At 38.9% G+C, this 15,244-nt stretch overlaps 1 protein-coding gene across 3 annotated transcripts in view; it reads right to left on the minus strand.

The window, feature by feature from the left end:
• The window catches only part of LOC105561205 (membrane metallo-endopeptidase-like 1), a 34,909-nt gene that overhangs the window by 9,452 nt on the left and 10,213 nt on the right, over positions 1-15,244 (minus strand). For 2 of the 3 annotated variants that reach the window (XM_012010978.1, XM_012010977.1), the window contains exon 2: positions 300-445. In XM_012010978.1, coding sequence (XP_011866368.1) covers positions 300-445 — 146 coding nt within the window. Of the gene's footprint in view, positions 1-299; positions 446-11,055; positions 11,429-15,244 lie in introns of those variants that run through there. The other variant, XM_012010979.1, reaches the window with a different exon arrangement.

Below are 15,244 nucleotides of genomic sequence, written 5' to 3' on the forward strand. Positions count from 1 at the left end.
GTTTCTGCTTCTCCCTGGTGAATCATCCTGTACATTTTGCTGTGTATCGTTGCCAGATAAAAGCGTGTAACAAAATTAACATCCAGTATTTTTGACGATTTAATTTCGAGATAAACACGATCCAAGCGGTCCATTCAAAGCTACACGTGCGTGTGGATTTCTTTCGACTTGAACGTGAATTTCTAAAGAGGGAAGTGCTGGTCTCGCTTCTGTGCTTCTCAAACAATACTGCATTTGCAGCATGCATGGTGAACGGCTCGTGTTGCACTGTAGGTCGCTGTAAAAGTGAGTGCTCTTACCGGTCCTGGACGTGGTGTTGCATGTCGTGTTGGCCGCCAAAATTCCGAGGGCGACCGCCAAAGCGATGCACAAGAGGAACCCGGAAACCGCTATCACCGTTAACCCGCGTTCCAAACCGGACCGCCTCTTCCACCATGTCGGGTTTCTGCACGAAAATCATAAAGTGAAGGAAACGACACAACTAAAATTTATATTATCTATAAAAAAAACGTGATTAATGCCGTTTAAAAACTATCAATAACAAGGCGATTTCGCGTGGAATACCGTTTAAATTGCCGCGTAAATGCCATGACTTTTTCGCATTGTTGCGCATAAGGCTGGAAGGAAGGGAATCTGTTCATATGTTTCTCTTATCCGCTTATGTATTCTATAACTTCAATAGAAGTTAAGAACTATGCGGTTATTCGAGCGTTATTGCACGTGTCTGCTGTCGCGTACGAGAGACTATCGCTTGCTTTAAATAGTATCTATGCTTTGTAATACAAGCTGCAAAATCCTCTCGCCGTAATCCTCACAATAATTATGCTAATTCCGCGACGCGTTTCCGAGTTTAATCGCGCGTGAAACAATGCTGGTCACCTACGTACAGTCTATGTATATAAATAATGTATTACCCTATCGAATACCGCGTCCCGTGCTATCATCTTTATGCATATTACAAAGAAATATGTGCCTGTGCCATAGAAACTGCACAATGTGAATAAGGGTATTACAAAGGGATCAGTTATTTCAAGTTGATAATAGCAATTGTCTCGATTTAAAGGTTACAGGTACTGTACTCTTGGGTTTTTTTTAGATTTTGATTTCGCGCGTAAAACTCGACTCCCCGTGTTTTTATATCGCGCGTATGTACATACGTGCAATGCTGTCGGACGCGCAGCAAAATGCCACTTGCATCTAAAGCACGTCGGAATTTACGGATTGCTTTCCCTACCCGCCGAGGGAATTGCCGTCTTTCACGGCGGACAATTCGCGCGGCGAGCGAAAGGCAAACCGCAGTCGGATTTTTATATCTTCGTCCCGCGCGTTATTTCTGCATTTTATTTTTACGATCATCCCGCGAGATCGCGGCGCATTAAGTTCCTCGCATAATCAGCCGGCGAGACCTTGTCCGAGAACGCGCGCCGAGAAATACAAACAAGATTAAAATCGAGGGTGTACGAAAATACCATGTAGTGCAACGCTTGCGTCGTCGAGTTACCGTGAAGATTTTCGCAACATTTCGACAATGAGATAAGACGGTTTCCGTAACGATAGTATTACACTGTTGCGTTACGTAGGCATCTCTTAATCTCCACGGATTCGATAACGTTAGATTTTCCTGTTTTCTTCGTGGCCTCGTAAAAGTTGCGCAATGTACAAGTTTCGCCGACGACGGCAATTAATTAGAATCGATTTGCCTTGACCATCAAGAGCCATAATTCATAATTTATGGTTGATTTTTTTCTTATCGCGCGATTCCACTTTACAATCACAATCTTAGCTAATCGGCTCTTTCTTAACTTAGAACGTGTAGAGGAAAGTCTCCTATTGTGAAATAGGATCCTAATATGGGATAGCGGAGTTCCTGTTAAATTAATAGGCGTCATCAGGTGATTCCACCACGAATTTATTGTCCTTGGAGGGAAATCTGTTCAGCGGGAAATTCATTGTAAGATCGTTGCGAGAAAAGATTTGTTATTGAATTTGGGTCTTGAAAAACCTGCTATCTCACATTAGAAACCTATCTCATAATAGAGGTCTTTCCTCTAAATATCGATGTGTAAACGGAGAAAAATGAATTTTATCTGGGGAGAAAGTCGTCGATATGGGCAATTAGAAAGTGCAGTTATCGGCTGCATTTACGCGAGAAATAATCGACGTACGATACCAGTTATTGATTTTTGTCCCACCTCCGTTTTTGTCTCGCGAACAATGCGCGACGTGGCCGCGCGCGCGCGTAAGTATAATACATCGAGCGTAGGTACTTATAGGATGATAGAGAGCGCATAATGGGACTCATAGCGCGCGTAATGCAACGATGAGTGTATTGACCTCATCGAGATGCAGCGACACACGCCGAAGCATTCTCCATTGCATAATATCGGAGTCAATGCCGCGTATCGTCCGTATCTGAGAGATGCGCGGCCTTGACCCTGGCGGTACGAACAAATTTATAAATTTAACGTGGGACTTGATACACGATCTAATGACGTAAGGAAAGAGAAAACGTGATATTCGTACGCGCTATTTGTTTCAAGACAAAATTAGATATTTCTCTCGCAGAAAACGAGGAAGATTGGCGCGCTACGCTTATCCGTTGGATGAAAAGGAAAGGTCGCGGATAATTTTTTGTTCGTTATTCTCGTGTTTTATTACACTCGTGCTTCTAAATAACTGCGCGCTAAAGTATCAGCGGCGTAGCGGAGGGTCGCGGAGGAGGGGTAGTGTATGATTATCCTTTGATTTTGCGGTATTTACCCCCGGGGTTCGGCGGGTGATTGCGGTCCGTATTCCATATTTGTCGCGCCACTAACCAAGCAATCAAGCCTCATCGTCGGATCGCGATGGATTGATCGACGAGGCGACTACACGCGAAATTAACGTACATATAAGATCGTATCTGTATCGCAATTGAGTTGATAGCAATATCCGCGTTGCAGAATATTTTAGCCTACGAGTTTAATGACCCGAGGCATGCGTGCAATCACAACTATGTTAACAAGGAAGGATAATACTCGATGATTTGCAAAGGATTTATGCTTTCGCCGATTAATGCCCACGCTGAGAAAAATTTTCATCGGATAAACCTATTAAGTAGCATTTTCGACGGTTAATTTTTCCGATTACGTTTTCCGATTAAATTATGGATACATCCGATGAAATTTATCCGATGAAATGCAGTTACCGATGAAATTTGATTGAAAAGCCGATCATATTTTTCATCGGATATACAATTTAATTGGATATATCCGTTTGTTATTATGCAATTGGATTATCCGATTATATTTAATCGGACATTTTTCTCAGTGCATTAAATGGTTTAATGACGCTTCTACACAGAGAGAATTTTCCCTTAAAATTTATCCTGAAAATCATATAATCGCGGAACAACAAGGTATTTCGAAGAATTTTATAAGAGTTAGTTGAAATTTTACCACACTGAATCCAAACTGTACACTGAAAAAATGACCGATTAAATATAATCGGATAATCCAATTACATAATAACAAACGGATATATCCAATTAAATTGTATATCCGATGAAAAATATGATCGGTTTTCCAATCAAATTTCATCGGTAACTGCATTTCATCAGATAAATTTCATCGGATGTATCCATAATTTAATCGGAACACGTAATCGGAAAAATTAACCATCGGAAACGCTATTTAATTGGTTTATCCGATGGAAATTTTTCTTAGTGTACGGATAGATGTAATCAACCGTCACTGATATATCACGAACATCACTGACACGGTACTGATACGTCACGAATATGTGTAAACGGACCTTAAACTCCACTTTGCGCATTTCCTTGTACAAATCTTACGAATATACAACGTATTCCGGTTTCAGCACTTCACGAAGATAAAGGCAAGAATTACTGGATACAATGTCAAAGTCATTAAGATACGGGACATAATTATTTCCCCAGACAGGCCGGCACGTCCAAATAGCATTTTTGCAAATAATGTCACCTGACGACATAATTGAACGTGAGAATGCTTTTAGCGATCCTGCGATAAACTTGGATGCCGCGTGCACATGTCCGTGTGTGATCGCGTGGCGAGAACTGTGGTTGATTCTTCAAATTACATTAGCTTTTCGTCGATTGCTTCGCGCTCTCGTATTAAAAAAAAGTGTTAAAAGGTGTTCAGTGATCCGAAGAAATCTGCTTTTGATATTTCCACGCTGGAACTACTGAATTACGTTTCGGCTTACAAGATTATCTCGCTTACGTAATTGGAACAATGTTACCGAGTGCACTTTTTGAGTATCCTGGGGAACGAGCGGACAATTTCGCGGCAAAGTTGCTGAAACGGTCGCTTTTCCATTCCCGTTGTTCGCGTAATCGGCGTCACGCCTCTCGCATGGAAAATCGATTCGCGTGGTATAGGTGTTATCGGAACACCCCGTTGCCCTCCATCGAGCGCGCTGTCCTCGCGGATACGTTCACCGGTGCACGTGACGGCCTGGTGTTGCCCCGACGGAGTACCGCGACCGCGAAACTGTGTCGCCGCAGGACCGGCGAAGAGGCAAAGCAGCGGCGGCGCGAGCTGCATCGTAATGAAGAGACGCACGAGCGAGAAAGACGCGCGTGACATCGCCTTCACGTGCCATGACCTGGCGCCTCTTAATCGTCTTCGTGACCCTCTTCCCTCTATACGTTCGAACACTGTACCGTGTCACATTGTGTCGCTTGACGCAACGTTAATTCCGGAATGGAAGTGAGCCCCACAATGGACGCGTCCGCGTTTACCTCTTCAATCGTTATAAATAATTTCTCTCCCTCGGAAACGGGGACACGACGCTGCTAAATATTAATCAGTATTAACGGCCGAAGTGACGGCCGATTTTTTTTTCGCGCTTATTCAATTAGTCGCCATCATTGTTTCCGATGATTCGTAACTTTCTTTAGTGTGCTGCTTGGAAAATGTTTAGCACTAGATTCAGTTTATACCCAAGGAGAAATAAAATGACGTCCAACCAACATGTGACATAAATTTAGTCAATATGACATCAAATTGACGCCATCTTGACTTTTAATTTCCCCTTGGGTAAATACCGCGGTAACTATTTTGATTAATATTAACGAGAAAGTAAGATAAAGACATATTGATCTTTCGTTACAACAGGTGTTATTCTGTTGTAAGCAGATTTATTGAAAATTATTGGTAAGGTTTTGTTCTTATTTGAAATGTGGTTGCGCAAATTGCTGCTCGTGATTTCCTCGTAATCCCCCCCCCCCCCCCGAGTTCTTCGGCCCCTACGAACGTTTGTACCTCGATGAACACGTTGCATTTTCAGCATCATGGCTTTACTAACTTTACCGCTCGTTCTAAATGACTGATCGTACGTTATAGTTCATTGATCTATCTTTTTATGCGTTCGTCTCGTTCCTTGGCTTCGTTCACACTCGCGACATCGCACAACTCCTCGTGGGCAGTTCTGATGACGGTACATTTTCCAATTCTCGTAAATTACACGATAACACATTGCTGCCGGACTCCGCGAGTATTATAATGCACGCGATAATCAATCCCCACCAATGCGTCGCTTGTTAGATATACGGTTCTTTACATTTTACGCCAGGAAACGCAGCAGTGCATTATACACGTTGTTAAATAAAATTGCCTTTAATTGTTTACTAATTTAAATAACAAAGCTCATTTGTCTAATTTAATAATGCTTACAAAAACGAACGTTTATACGAATAACATATAACCAATATATATAGCATATATAATAAAAATAACAAGACAGATGAATTTAAAAAATTATACTTATTTATAATAGAGAAAATGATTAAATATTTTTATATAACTTTATATAAATTTTAAGTGTCTTTTCAGTAGTATTTGTATATGTTTTCAAGAATGCTTCAAGTGGTCATTATAATTCGAGATAACGACTAATTGAAGCAACATTTCATGTTCATCGTATCAGCATGTTATTTCCGATGTAAAATGTCAGGACCAGCGCTTTTAAAATTGACTTTTAAAATTCGTACACGCGAGTGTCCTGTGTGCAAATTTTTTTAACGGTCCGGCAGGTGAGATGTACTTTTTGATGGACGACAAGTGTCAGGAGTATGTTTTCGATATTCCCGTTGTACGACAACGAGGTCGACTAGGGGCCAGGGTTTGAGTGGGCGCGGGACAACGATAACGACGAACCGTCACGTAACGGCAGATTTTCGCGCCGGAGAAGGCCGCGTTTAAGCCGCGAACGGACTTATTCTCAATTCACTGTCAATTATCAAATTATGGCCGTTGTCGTGCAGATTAGCGTGACTTTTTCGTCTTTCAGAACGACCTTTGCGAATCGCGGCACGCGCAAACCGCGCGTGGCGAAAAGGAAAACCACCATTAGAGCTGTAAAATTAATTCCGATTCTCGCTGTCGGCGAACGTGACGGATTCTCTTCGGTGGCACGTGTGGAATATGAATTCGACCGTGCCTGGCATATTTTACGAAACCCGAAGGAATGCTGCTGAAAGTCGCGAAAGATCTTTTCGGACGCGGCGTATCTCTTATGAAACACGATACACGGCAACTGACACGACGCTGGCGGCCGACGTGTGTCCCGAAAATTAACGTCCGGTTTCACCAACTGTCGCTTAACTTCAATCTCGGTTTACGTTTGTCTCTTTCTAAAGTAACAGTTGGAAAGAGACAAAGAACGAATTAAGCTAAGCTTAAAGTTAAACAATGTTGGTGAAACCGGACCTAAGTGTCTTTTAAATATTTCATTTACAATACGTTTATCAATAATATGATAAAACATTTTTCCGTGAAGCGTAAACCTTGAGATTTGTAATAAGATAATTTACAATATTTCGAATAAAGAAAATTCGAATACATATATCTATGAATTATAACAAATATGGGATTTAATATTTGTCTGGCAATGGGAAAGAATTTACAGGATTTAGAAATTTGTCGTATTAATTCGCATAAAAAAATATAGGTTACCACTTATTTTATAGGTCGTGTGTTACGTAACTGTGCAACATTAGTAATTCTGGGCCACGTGAAGATATCGTTCGGTCAGCGATTTTTACGTGAGTTGATTCTTTCACGATTTTTGCAAGAAAAAACATGAATGAATCATCAAGCTACATGAATAAATCTCCTCCTCTTGTCTATTACAAAATGACTTTGTACGTAAAAGAAAAAGTATACGACTCGGTCGAGGCGGTAAGTGCATTAAAATTCAGGGAACTCTACTACGTCCGGTGTATACGTTGGGAGAGAAACTTAAGGTCTTTTATCGAAACTTTCGTCCAAGTTTCGGGGATAAACATGGAGAAATGTAAATACATCCAGTTATCGTTAGTTATGTTGAGAGGAGCAGATAAAAAGGCCCTCGGGGATTTATCACTAGCACATGATGCTTTTTCTAATCTACGTTAATCTCTTTTTTCGCATAAATAATACGTAACGAGTGATAAAGCGTATGCGTGGAGATAACGACTTGTGATACGACGAAGTACTATACTCCTATAACTTCATCGCCTCTTTAATATAATTTTGCGCAAGTTATTTATAATAATTTACATTTGTTAAAAAAATTTTTAATACGCTACAATGGCGGGGAATTGCGTGCATTGTTCACAAAGTATTCGTGTTCGTGTAATTACGCGCCGCGGACAAATATCCATTGTTAGGTTTACACTTTCGCGAAATCGATTTATCCGAAGGTCGGTTTATCCGGAAGTTAAATGGGATTGCGCGAATTTTACATACATATTGCGTCGCGACGGCGCGGCTGTCGTAACATCATAATAACTCGGTACAAGCGTTTGTAAACTTGCACCATGAGGCGTAAAACGCTTCCAGTGTTCGCCGCATAAGAGACTTTCACCTCGTGCGAACCAATCATACACACTCGTGAGTTCACGAGTTCGATTCAATTTTGCCACTATGCATTTTATCGCATGACACGTCGTCTTTCTCTCAACGTTAAATTACTTCCGCAAGGAAAATAATTTCTGTTCGGCGGAAAAGCATCCGTATTGTGGTCATATCTCGCATCCATTTTTAAAACCTTTCAATACATTTAGGCACATTCAAATTGGATACAAGACTATAAACGTATACGCAATATTCCTCATTCGTAATTACATAATAATATATACTTATATAATTTTAATTATATATAAATTGCATGTAAGATTGTAGGGTAATTTTTCTTCTGTTTCTTCAAATGAATGACTGATAAATAGATTACGTTAGTATTGTGTAACACGACTGTAAATTGAATTGCTAACTGCCAACCAACAACGTAAGTTTTATACATAAACGGCTGCGGAGTTAAAGATCGCTAAGCAGCGCGCAAAAGCATGCCGAACATTATTGTCGTAAAAACGAGGATATGGCGATGTTATCATTATGATGCATTATGTACATACAACTGCATCTGATGGCCACAATGCCGTAATTAAACATAAGTTCATTCGCTATGCACGTGCAAATTGCAACTGCACACGAATCGTGGAAAAGTTTTTGTGCTCGCAAGTAACAGTTGCAATTTGTAATGCAATTTAAATTTTACGCGTCAGGGCGAACTTCTGTACTCTTGTTTGATAAGTCTCTTTCGACACGAGTCAAGTTGCCATGGGGTACTTTGCCGACTACTTTTACGAGATATTCTTTACAGTCGAACGCAAGGTCAAGTTTGTCGGAGGGAAACAGCGTGATATGTAATTATATGAATATTTATTAATCGCAGCTCGCTAAGATTAATACTTTTCCGAAGAGAAAAAGGATTCTTTTTTTTACGACTCGACCTCTCTTTTTTTGCCTCTGCGCGGCGCAATGGCCGGCCGGTTCTCGGCGTAACATCAACGCCTGGTACGTTTTATCACTGGCTGTCCCTGCGTGCATTGAAATCGCGAGATTTCTCGTTGCGCTAAAATGTCACGTTCTTTCATTTGCATAGCTGAACCGCAGCCTTAATACACTCGTTCGTGTCGATATCGCGATTTGCCACGGTAGCCGATAAACGTTATAATGCTCCAGATCCGACGCGGATGTCAGCTTACTAGAACTTTACTTAATAAAACGGAATGTCTAATTTAGACATTCGAAAGAAAAGATAATTATTAGCTGCGCGTTCGTATCGATTTTATTAAAATTTATGAATCTGATGCTTGTAAAACTAATTTACAACTCTCGAGTGGTTGCCTTGTCTTGACAAAAACCCATTTTTTTCTAATTAATATTACGCGCAATATTAAATATAATAATTGACATCAGATTATTCCGTTAATATACAACTTATTATCTAAATAATCGAGGAAAAAGATGGCAGATAATCGCACGACTAAAGGTTTAATTTACCCAACATTCGTGATAACGCAATAATTTAACAGTCTTTGTCATCGTCCTTTCTATTTTTCCAATTATTCTGAGTTGTCAGCGTCAACTCGACTGTATAGTCTCGTTTTCTAGACAACACTGTTTGGATAATCGAACGGTTTCAAATAATTCAACGGTATTCGTACGATGCAGAGATGTTTTACTGTGCAATTTAATTTATTTCGTTTATAATTGTCTATAAAAATTAAGAGAACTTTCCTGCAAAAAGGTGTAAAATGTGGATTGTACGTTGGTATCTATATCTTTAAATCATGATAATAAATCAAGATAAGTTCGCGAGATGCGAGTGTGATGTCGACAGATCTCGTTTCACATTTACACATTGCAAAGCTTGCTCGCATAATAATTGCAACGTAATGTCTTACATGATCATCATGATGCGATCGAAGCATCATGAGAACGAGTATTTATTATATATTATATAGCAATATCTCTGAACTAAATGGAGCTTAGCGATAAGCTTAAAAGAACAAACCGAACCGTTTAATCTCATTTCGTATTGAACCGAAATTTACATACTGGACAAATAAAATCCAAGATCGGAATTAGATCGCGTTCAACGCGAAACTGTGGCGGGTCAATGTTTGCGAGCGTAAGACATCTATTTTGCATAAAAGTATCGGTATATTTCTCGTGAAACTGCTTCATAATTCCTTATTTAAGACAACTACAGAAGGGGGGGGGGGGTAAAACACTGCCCGAGTAGAAAGAATCCCTGATGTATCGATCAATAATTGATAATTCGCATGAAAATCACGATTCGTGATAGAATTTAAGAACGCTTTCATCTCTTATGAAATACTCTTCCATTTCCCTTTATTTCACCGGGTTTCAATGGACGACCAGTTTTTAACAACGTTGCATAAGCTATGAGCACGTAGTCCATGGTAAAACTTTGCTAATACACAATGATAAAAGTAAAAAAAAAAGATCGCAAAAAGTATTCCGGTATGGGTGGCGCGTCAGCAGTTTATGACTACCAGACACGTGTCTTTTCTATGTAAATGTATAAAAGTTTCCCATTTATAGATAAAAGTTAAAAAGTTATTCCTGCGGGAAATCGTTCGCGTAAGAAAACAAAAAACAATAAAATTTATCTCGAATGAAATAAGAAAGAACTTTTTATCATCTGCTTGCGCTTGAAATTTAATTTATAAAAAGCCTTAAATTTTTAATCACTTAACAGATAGAGACTTATTAGCATTGTAACATTTTGAGAAAAGAAAAATTATAAATTGCTTCAAAGATTTGTAGGTGTACGCGAAAAATCAATATGTAGTAAAAGAAATATAAATGTGCAATAAACGGATCAATAAGCGGTAAAAAATATATAAATACTTATTACACAATGGCAATTGTTGTAAAAGCTTCTACATTTTGCAGAATAGCCAAAAGTTTCAACTTCAGCTACTATTGCTTATATAACGCGGTTAATATTGTTTTCATTCTACGAAGAAGTTAATCTCTAACGAAAGCAGCATTATCTGCATTCGATTTCTTTAATTACAATATTGTTGTTAGAATAAATTTTTTTTCACGTCAGTGAAAATTGCATCATATTAATTTATAAACTAGAGACAGTTGGACTTGGGATGAAAAAGAATGGTTCGAGAAACACTCTCCTACAGGATTGTTGTTGTTATTTCCGATAATTATTGCGGTAACTCACTTGATAACCGTTTGCTTCATGCTGTTAGTCATCGCGACTAGATGTTCTCTGTGCCTCTCTCTTGCTGGGGTGTTCTTTCCCGATTCTCACTAGCACATAACCACACACTCTTCCGTCCTGCGTTCCTTCCTTTCGCGTCCCGGCTTTTAATTTAGCCGGGAGATCCGCGGTCGTTTCCGGAACGTTAACCGGAAACTTGTCGTGGTCGCTACGTTTTTCTCGTTCTTCCCTCTACTCGACGATTTTTTCCGAAAAAAAATCGAAGAGAAAAGGCGATCGTAGAGAGAGGGAGGTTGTCGCCTTCCTCCGAGATCCAGATACCAATCAGTTTGGACTGTTAGCGTCGGACTGAAGTAGCGCGCGCGCTTCTGCTCGTATTTAAACGTCCTCTCCCTCCCTACCGCGTCCTCTCTTTCCCTCTCTCTGTCTCTCTCTCTCGCATGCAAGTTCCCGCGTTTCCCTTGCGAGAGTATTTCACCGGTATGGAATTACCATGGAAATCTGAGAAAAATGTATTCAGCCCGCCCATTATTCCGCAGCCCAAAAGAAAAGAGATATAATTATAAAAAAGGTTTTAGACAAAATATGATCTTAGACAGAATATTTTGGAATCCGTGTAGTTTGGAGGTAACATAATTAATATAACATAAGACGTTTCAAGACATTCTCGTGGCATAGATCATGAAAAAATCTTTTCGAAGAAAAATCTCTGAATTTCTCTTTTCGTTTTTCTTTTCTCTCTCCTTTTTCGTTTTCTCCGTGTGTGATTATATATCGCATAAATATATATATTTCAAATAACACTTTTTATCATGAGTTACCGAGTTGTATTACGTGAGCTTAACGGTTCAAAGGTGCATTGGTTAAAATAAATTTGATAAAACAATGCGAGATGGTGAAAAAAATGTGGAGATCCGGTCTTAAACTGTGAGTTTAAGCTCTGGATGTTACTCACTCAGTCGATTTGAATAACAAGGGGATACTTCCTTATTAGTGCACTTGACAATTTCGATTTGTCGGTTCAGCTTAAGAAACGTCATGACGAATCTGACGTACGTTACAAACGAGCACTTTGAGAACTCTATTATGGTAAATGCAGAATTGTGGTCGTACGTGAATGTCATGACGTGATATTGCAAGAATTGTTAACAAGTTTAAACGTTACAAGAATTTTACGTTTCAGTCTGCCATTACGCTTACTTTACTTGTTTGAGAATATTCGTTAAGTACGTTAAGATATATTAAAGGATATCAAGATATTATTCATCAGTTCACGTGATAAGTTTGATTAATTTTGATGTGAAAGATGTCTAAAAAAAACTCTTATTCATTAATTCTAATTAAACTCTAAATAACTATTAAACAAGCGAAATTGATCAAGTTATATATTGACAAGCGTCGCGAAAATATATACTATTTATGGTAACTGCGAAATTAATAAAGAAAAGTATAAGTAACAATAGTCAAAAGTTTCCTTAATTTGATAGGATTTAGAAAAACAATTTTGTTGAAGATCAAAGTTTAATGACCGGTTTAATGATCGGTTTAATGACCAGCAAATGAGTTCATGAATAGTAAACGTTACTGAATTTAGCCGAGTATGGGGAACTTGGCTTAACACACTTCTTAGTATTATGCGTAAGTAGTAGTGGTAAGTAGTTCTCCGTTACAGAAACAACCACGAAACTCTTCAATAGTGCATTCTAAACAAGGACGGAAATCTCGCTTTTCAGAGCTCAGTTAGTAGGGCTTGAACTTATGTAAGTCGCGCGTGCAATCGTGGATTGCAGAGATGTAATGAACGATTTATGGCTTCGCAAATTGAAGGATAACTTTAATTTACAAAATCTCTCATCAAAGATGCAGAGAGAGAGAGAGAGAGAGAGGGGGGGGGGATAAAAATAAAATAGAAATTATTAATCACTTGTCTTAACTACAAATGAAGACACAACAATATAGGATTCGCAACCCCGCCACTCATTGCCGACAAGCTTTAAGAACGAAATTTTCGGCTAGAAATTAATGTACAAAAATTACTTGCTGTATGTAGAAACGTCGATAGCATGTTGCTTCAACGGGGAAACAATCGATACGCATGATCGCGGTTGATGATTTGTTCACCTTCACCTTCTTTCGTTCAGCCGTGTGACAAAAGTTTCTTTACTATTATCGCGAGTATAGTCTGTACAAGTTTTATTAAGGGTAATGACCAAGGGCGAATGCTAATTAGGTTACACGGCGTGGCGTAGAAACCTCGCTGAAACCTTTACGGTCGTCGCGGAATGCTTCTGCAATTTGTCATCCGTTTTTCTGCACGTGTCTTTGTACATTACGAATACGGCACGCTCTTCGTTCAAGCGAAATGTATGACTCGGCCGAGTGCTAATTAAATAACGTTACGAAAAACAATTCTTTTCCCCTGAATTGCAATACGACTCGATTCAACGTGTATGTATGTTATTTTCGTAACTGCTCGTATATCGAACTTTACTTATTTACATCGAAACTATTTCGTTCGAGGCAAAGATCAGGCGCCTTGATGCGTGGTTATTTCCGTCAATTGGCGTATTGGCCTATCGATTAGTTTTATAAAGCATTTAGCGAGAGAGAAAAAGAACAACGTATAATTTCTGTAAGTATTTATAAAAAATAATAGATTGGATCCAATTGAGAACCATTGTGACATTCTTCGTTTCGCTGTCGTTGTCGTCAAACTGAATGAGATTTTGCCTTGCGACAAAGAAACGTCTGCAAGATGAAAGTCGTACTGGAATAAAGTCAGCGAACGGTAGTGTGGAAGTGTGCCGATATTAATTAAGGAAATTCCATTGATTATCGGTTGACGGCGCCATTGTAAGGCGTTGTCAACCGATTGAAGGGAAAAAATTGATAGTATAGTATAGATCGCGCCGCGTCTACGCTCTCTAGAACATCCGTTCTAGATGCTGTCGTGATCTACAGCTTAGATTCTTGCGACTTTTTAAAATTATTGTCCGTACGTATCTTCGAGTGGCACAGCACTTTATTTGCAAGAGATACGCGCGAAACGATATAAAATAAATTGTTTGAGTTAACAAGAGAATTAAATACTTTTCAGTTAATAAGGTGAGACTAAATGGATACACGCGGTTAAAGATTCCTCGATCGCTTCTTGCTAACGAACTTGTAAATAATTAATCCGCAATGATTAAGTATAAATCTCTTGAGTAATATTTTATATAAATGTAAACTTCTAGATGGATAATATATTTCTTGTTTTACGCAACAGTTTTGAATAAAAATACAATTCTATCCGCGAGTGCGATAGCGCATCAAACAGGGAGATATGAGGTACCGTTAGCGTGGCATTAAAAAGATCGATATGTCAGGCAGGATTTGGGACGCAGATCGTACGAGAAACATTATTGGCATACTTATTGACATTAGTTAAACGATTGGAATGCGAATACGCGTAAAAAAATCTTAACAACATTAAGTCCCAATAAACTCACGCTGAAGTTTGAAAAGTGGGACAATAATCCGAAAAAGATCAGTTTACCGGACTGTCATTCTCTTCTTCGAGATAGAGGATGCTTTTTTTCAAAGTTCTTGTCTAATTCTTGTTCGCTAAAATAAAAAATATCGATCCTTTTTTTAAATTACGCACGTGCTTCGATTGTTAATATTTTATCGAAAAGCGAAACAATTTAACAAGTTTTGCGAAATAAGTGAATAAAACGTTTCATAACTTTTTGTTTCGAGAGAAAGAGAAACAGAAATTATACAGGGTGTCCTAAAACCACCGGAGGTCCTCTTATTGACAGATTCCTTAGAACATTTCCAGACGAAAATCCTAATACAAAAGTGTCGAGGCTATAATAGTTTTTAAATTAGAAGCGATTATTTTCCACAAATGATAGGGCTGAAATTTCGCGCGCTCAGGAACGGCGAAATGACAAGTGATATAAGTGCTCCTATGAATATCGTTCTTTTTATATCACTTGTCATTTCGCCGTTCCTGAGCGCGCGAAATTTCAGCCCTATCATTTGTGAAAAATAATCGCTTCTAATTTAAAAACTATTATAGCCTCGACACTTTTGTATTAGGATTTTCGTCTGGAAATGTTCTAAGGAATCTGTGATTAAGAGGACCTCCGGTGGTTTTAGGACACCCTGTATAAATATGAAATAAGCTTTTTCAGACATAAAA

Source organism: Vollenhovia emeryi, unplaced genomic scaffold (assembly GCF_000949405.1).
Source record: "Vollenhovia emeryi isolate VEMERY1.0 unplaced genomic scaffold, V.emery_V1.0 DF939210.1, whole genome shotgun sequence".
Classification (NCBI taxonomy): domain Eukaryota; kingdom Metazoa; phylum Arthropoda; class Insecta; order Hymenoptera; family Formicidae; genus Vollenhovia; species Vollenhovia emeryi.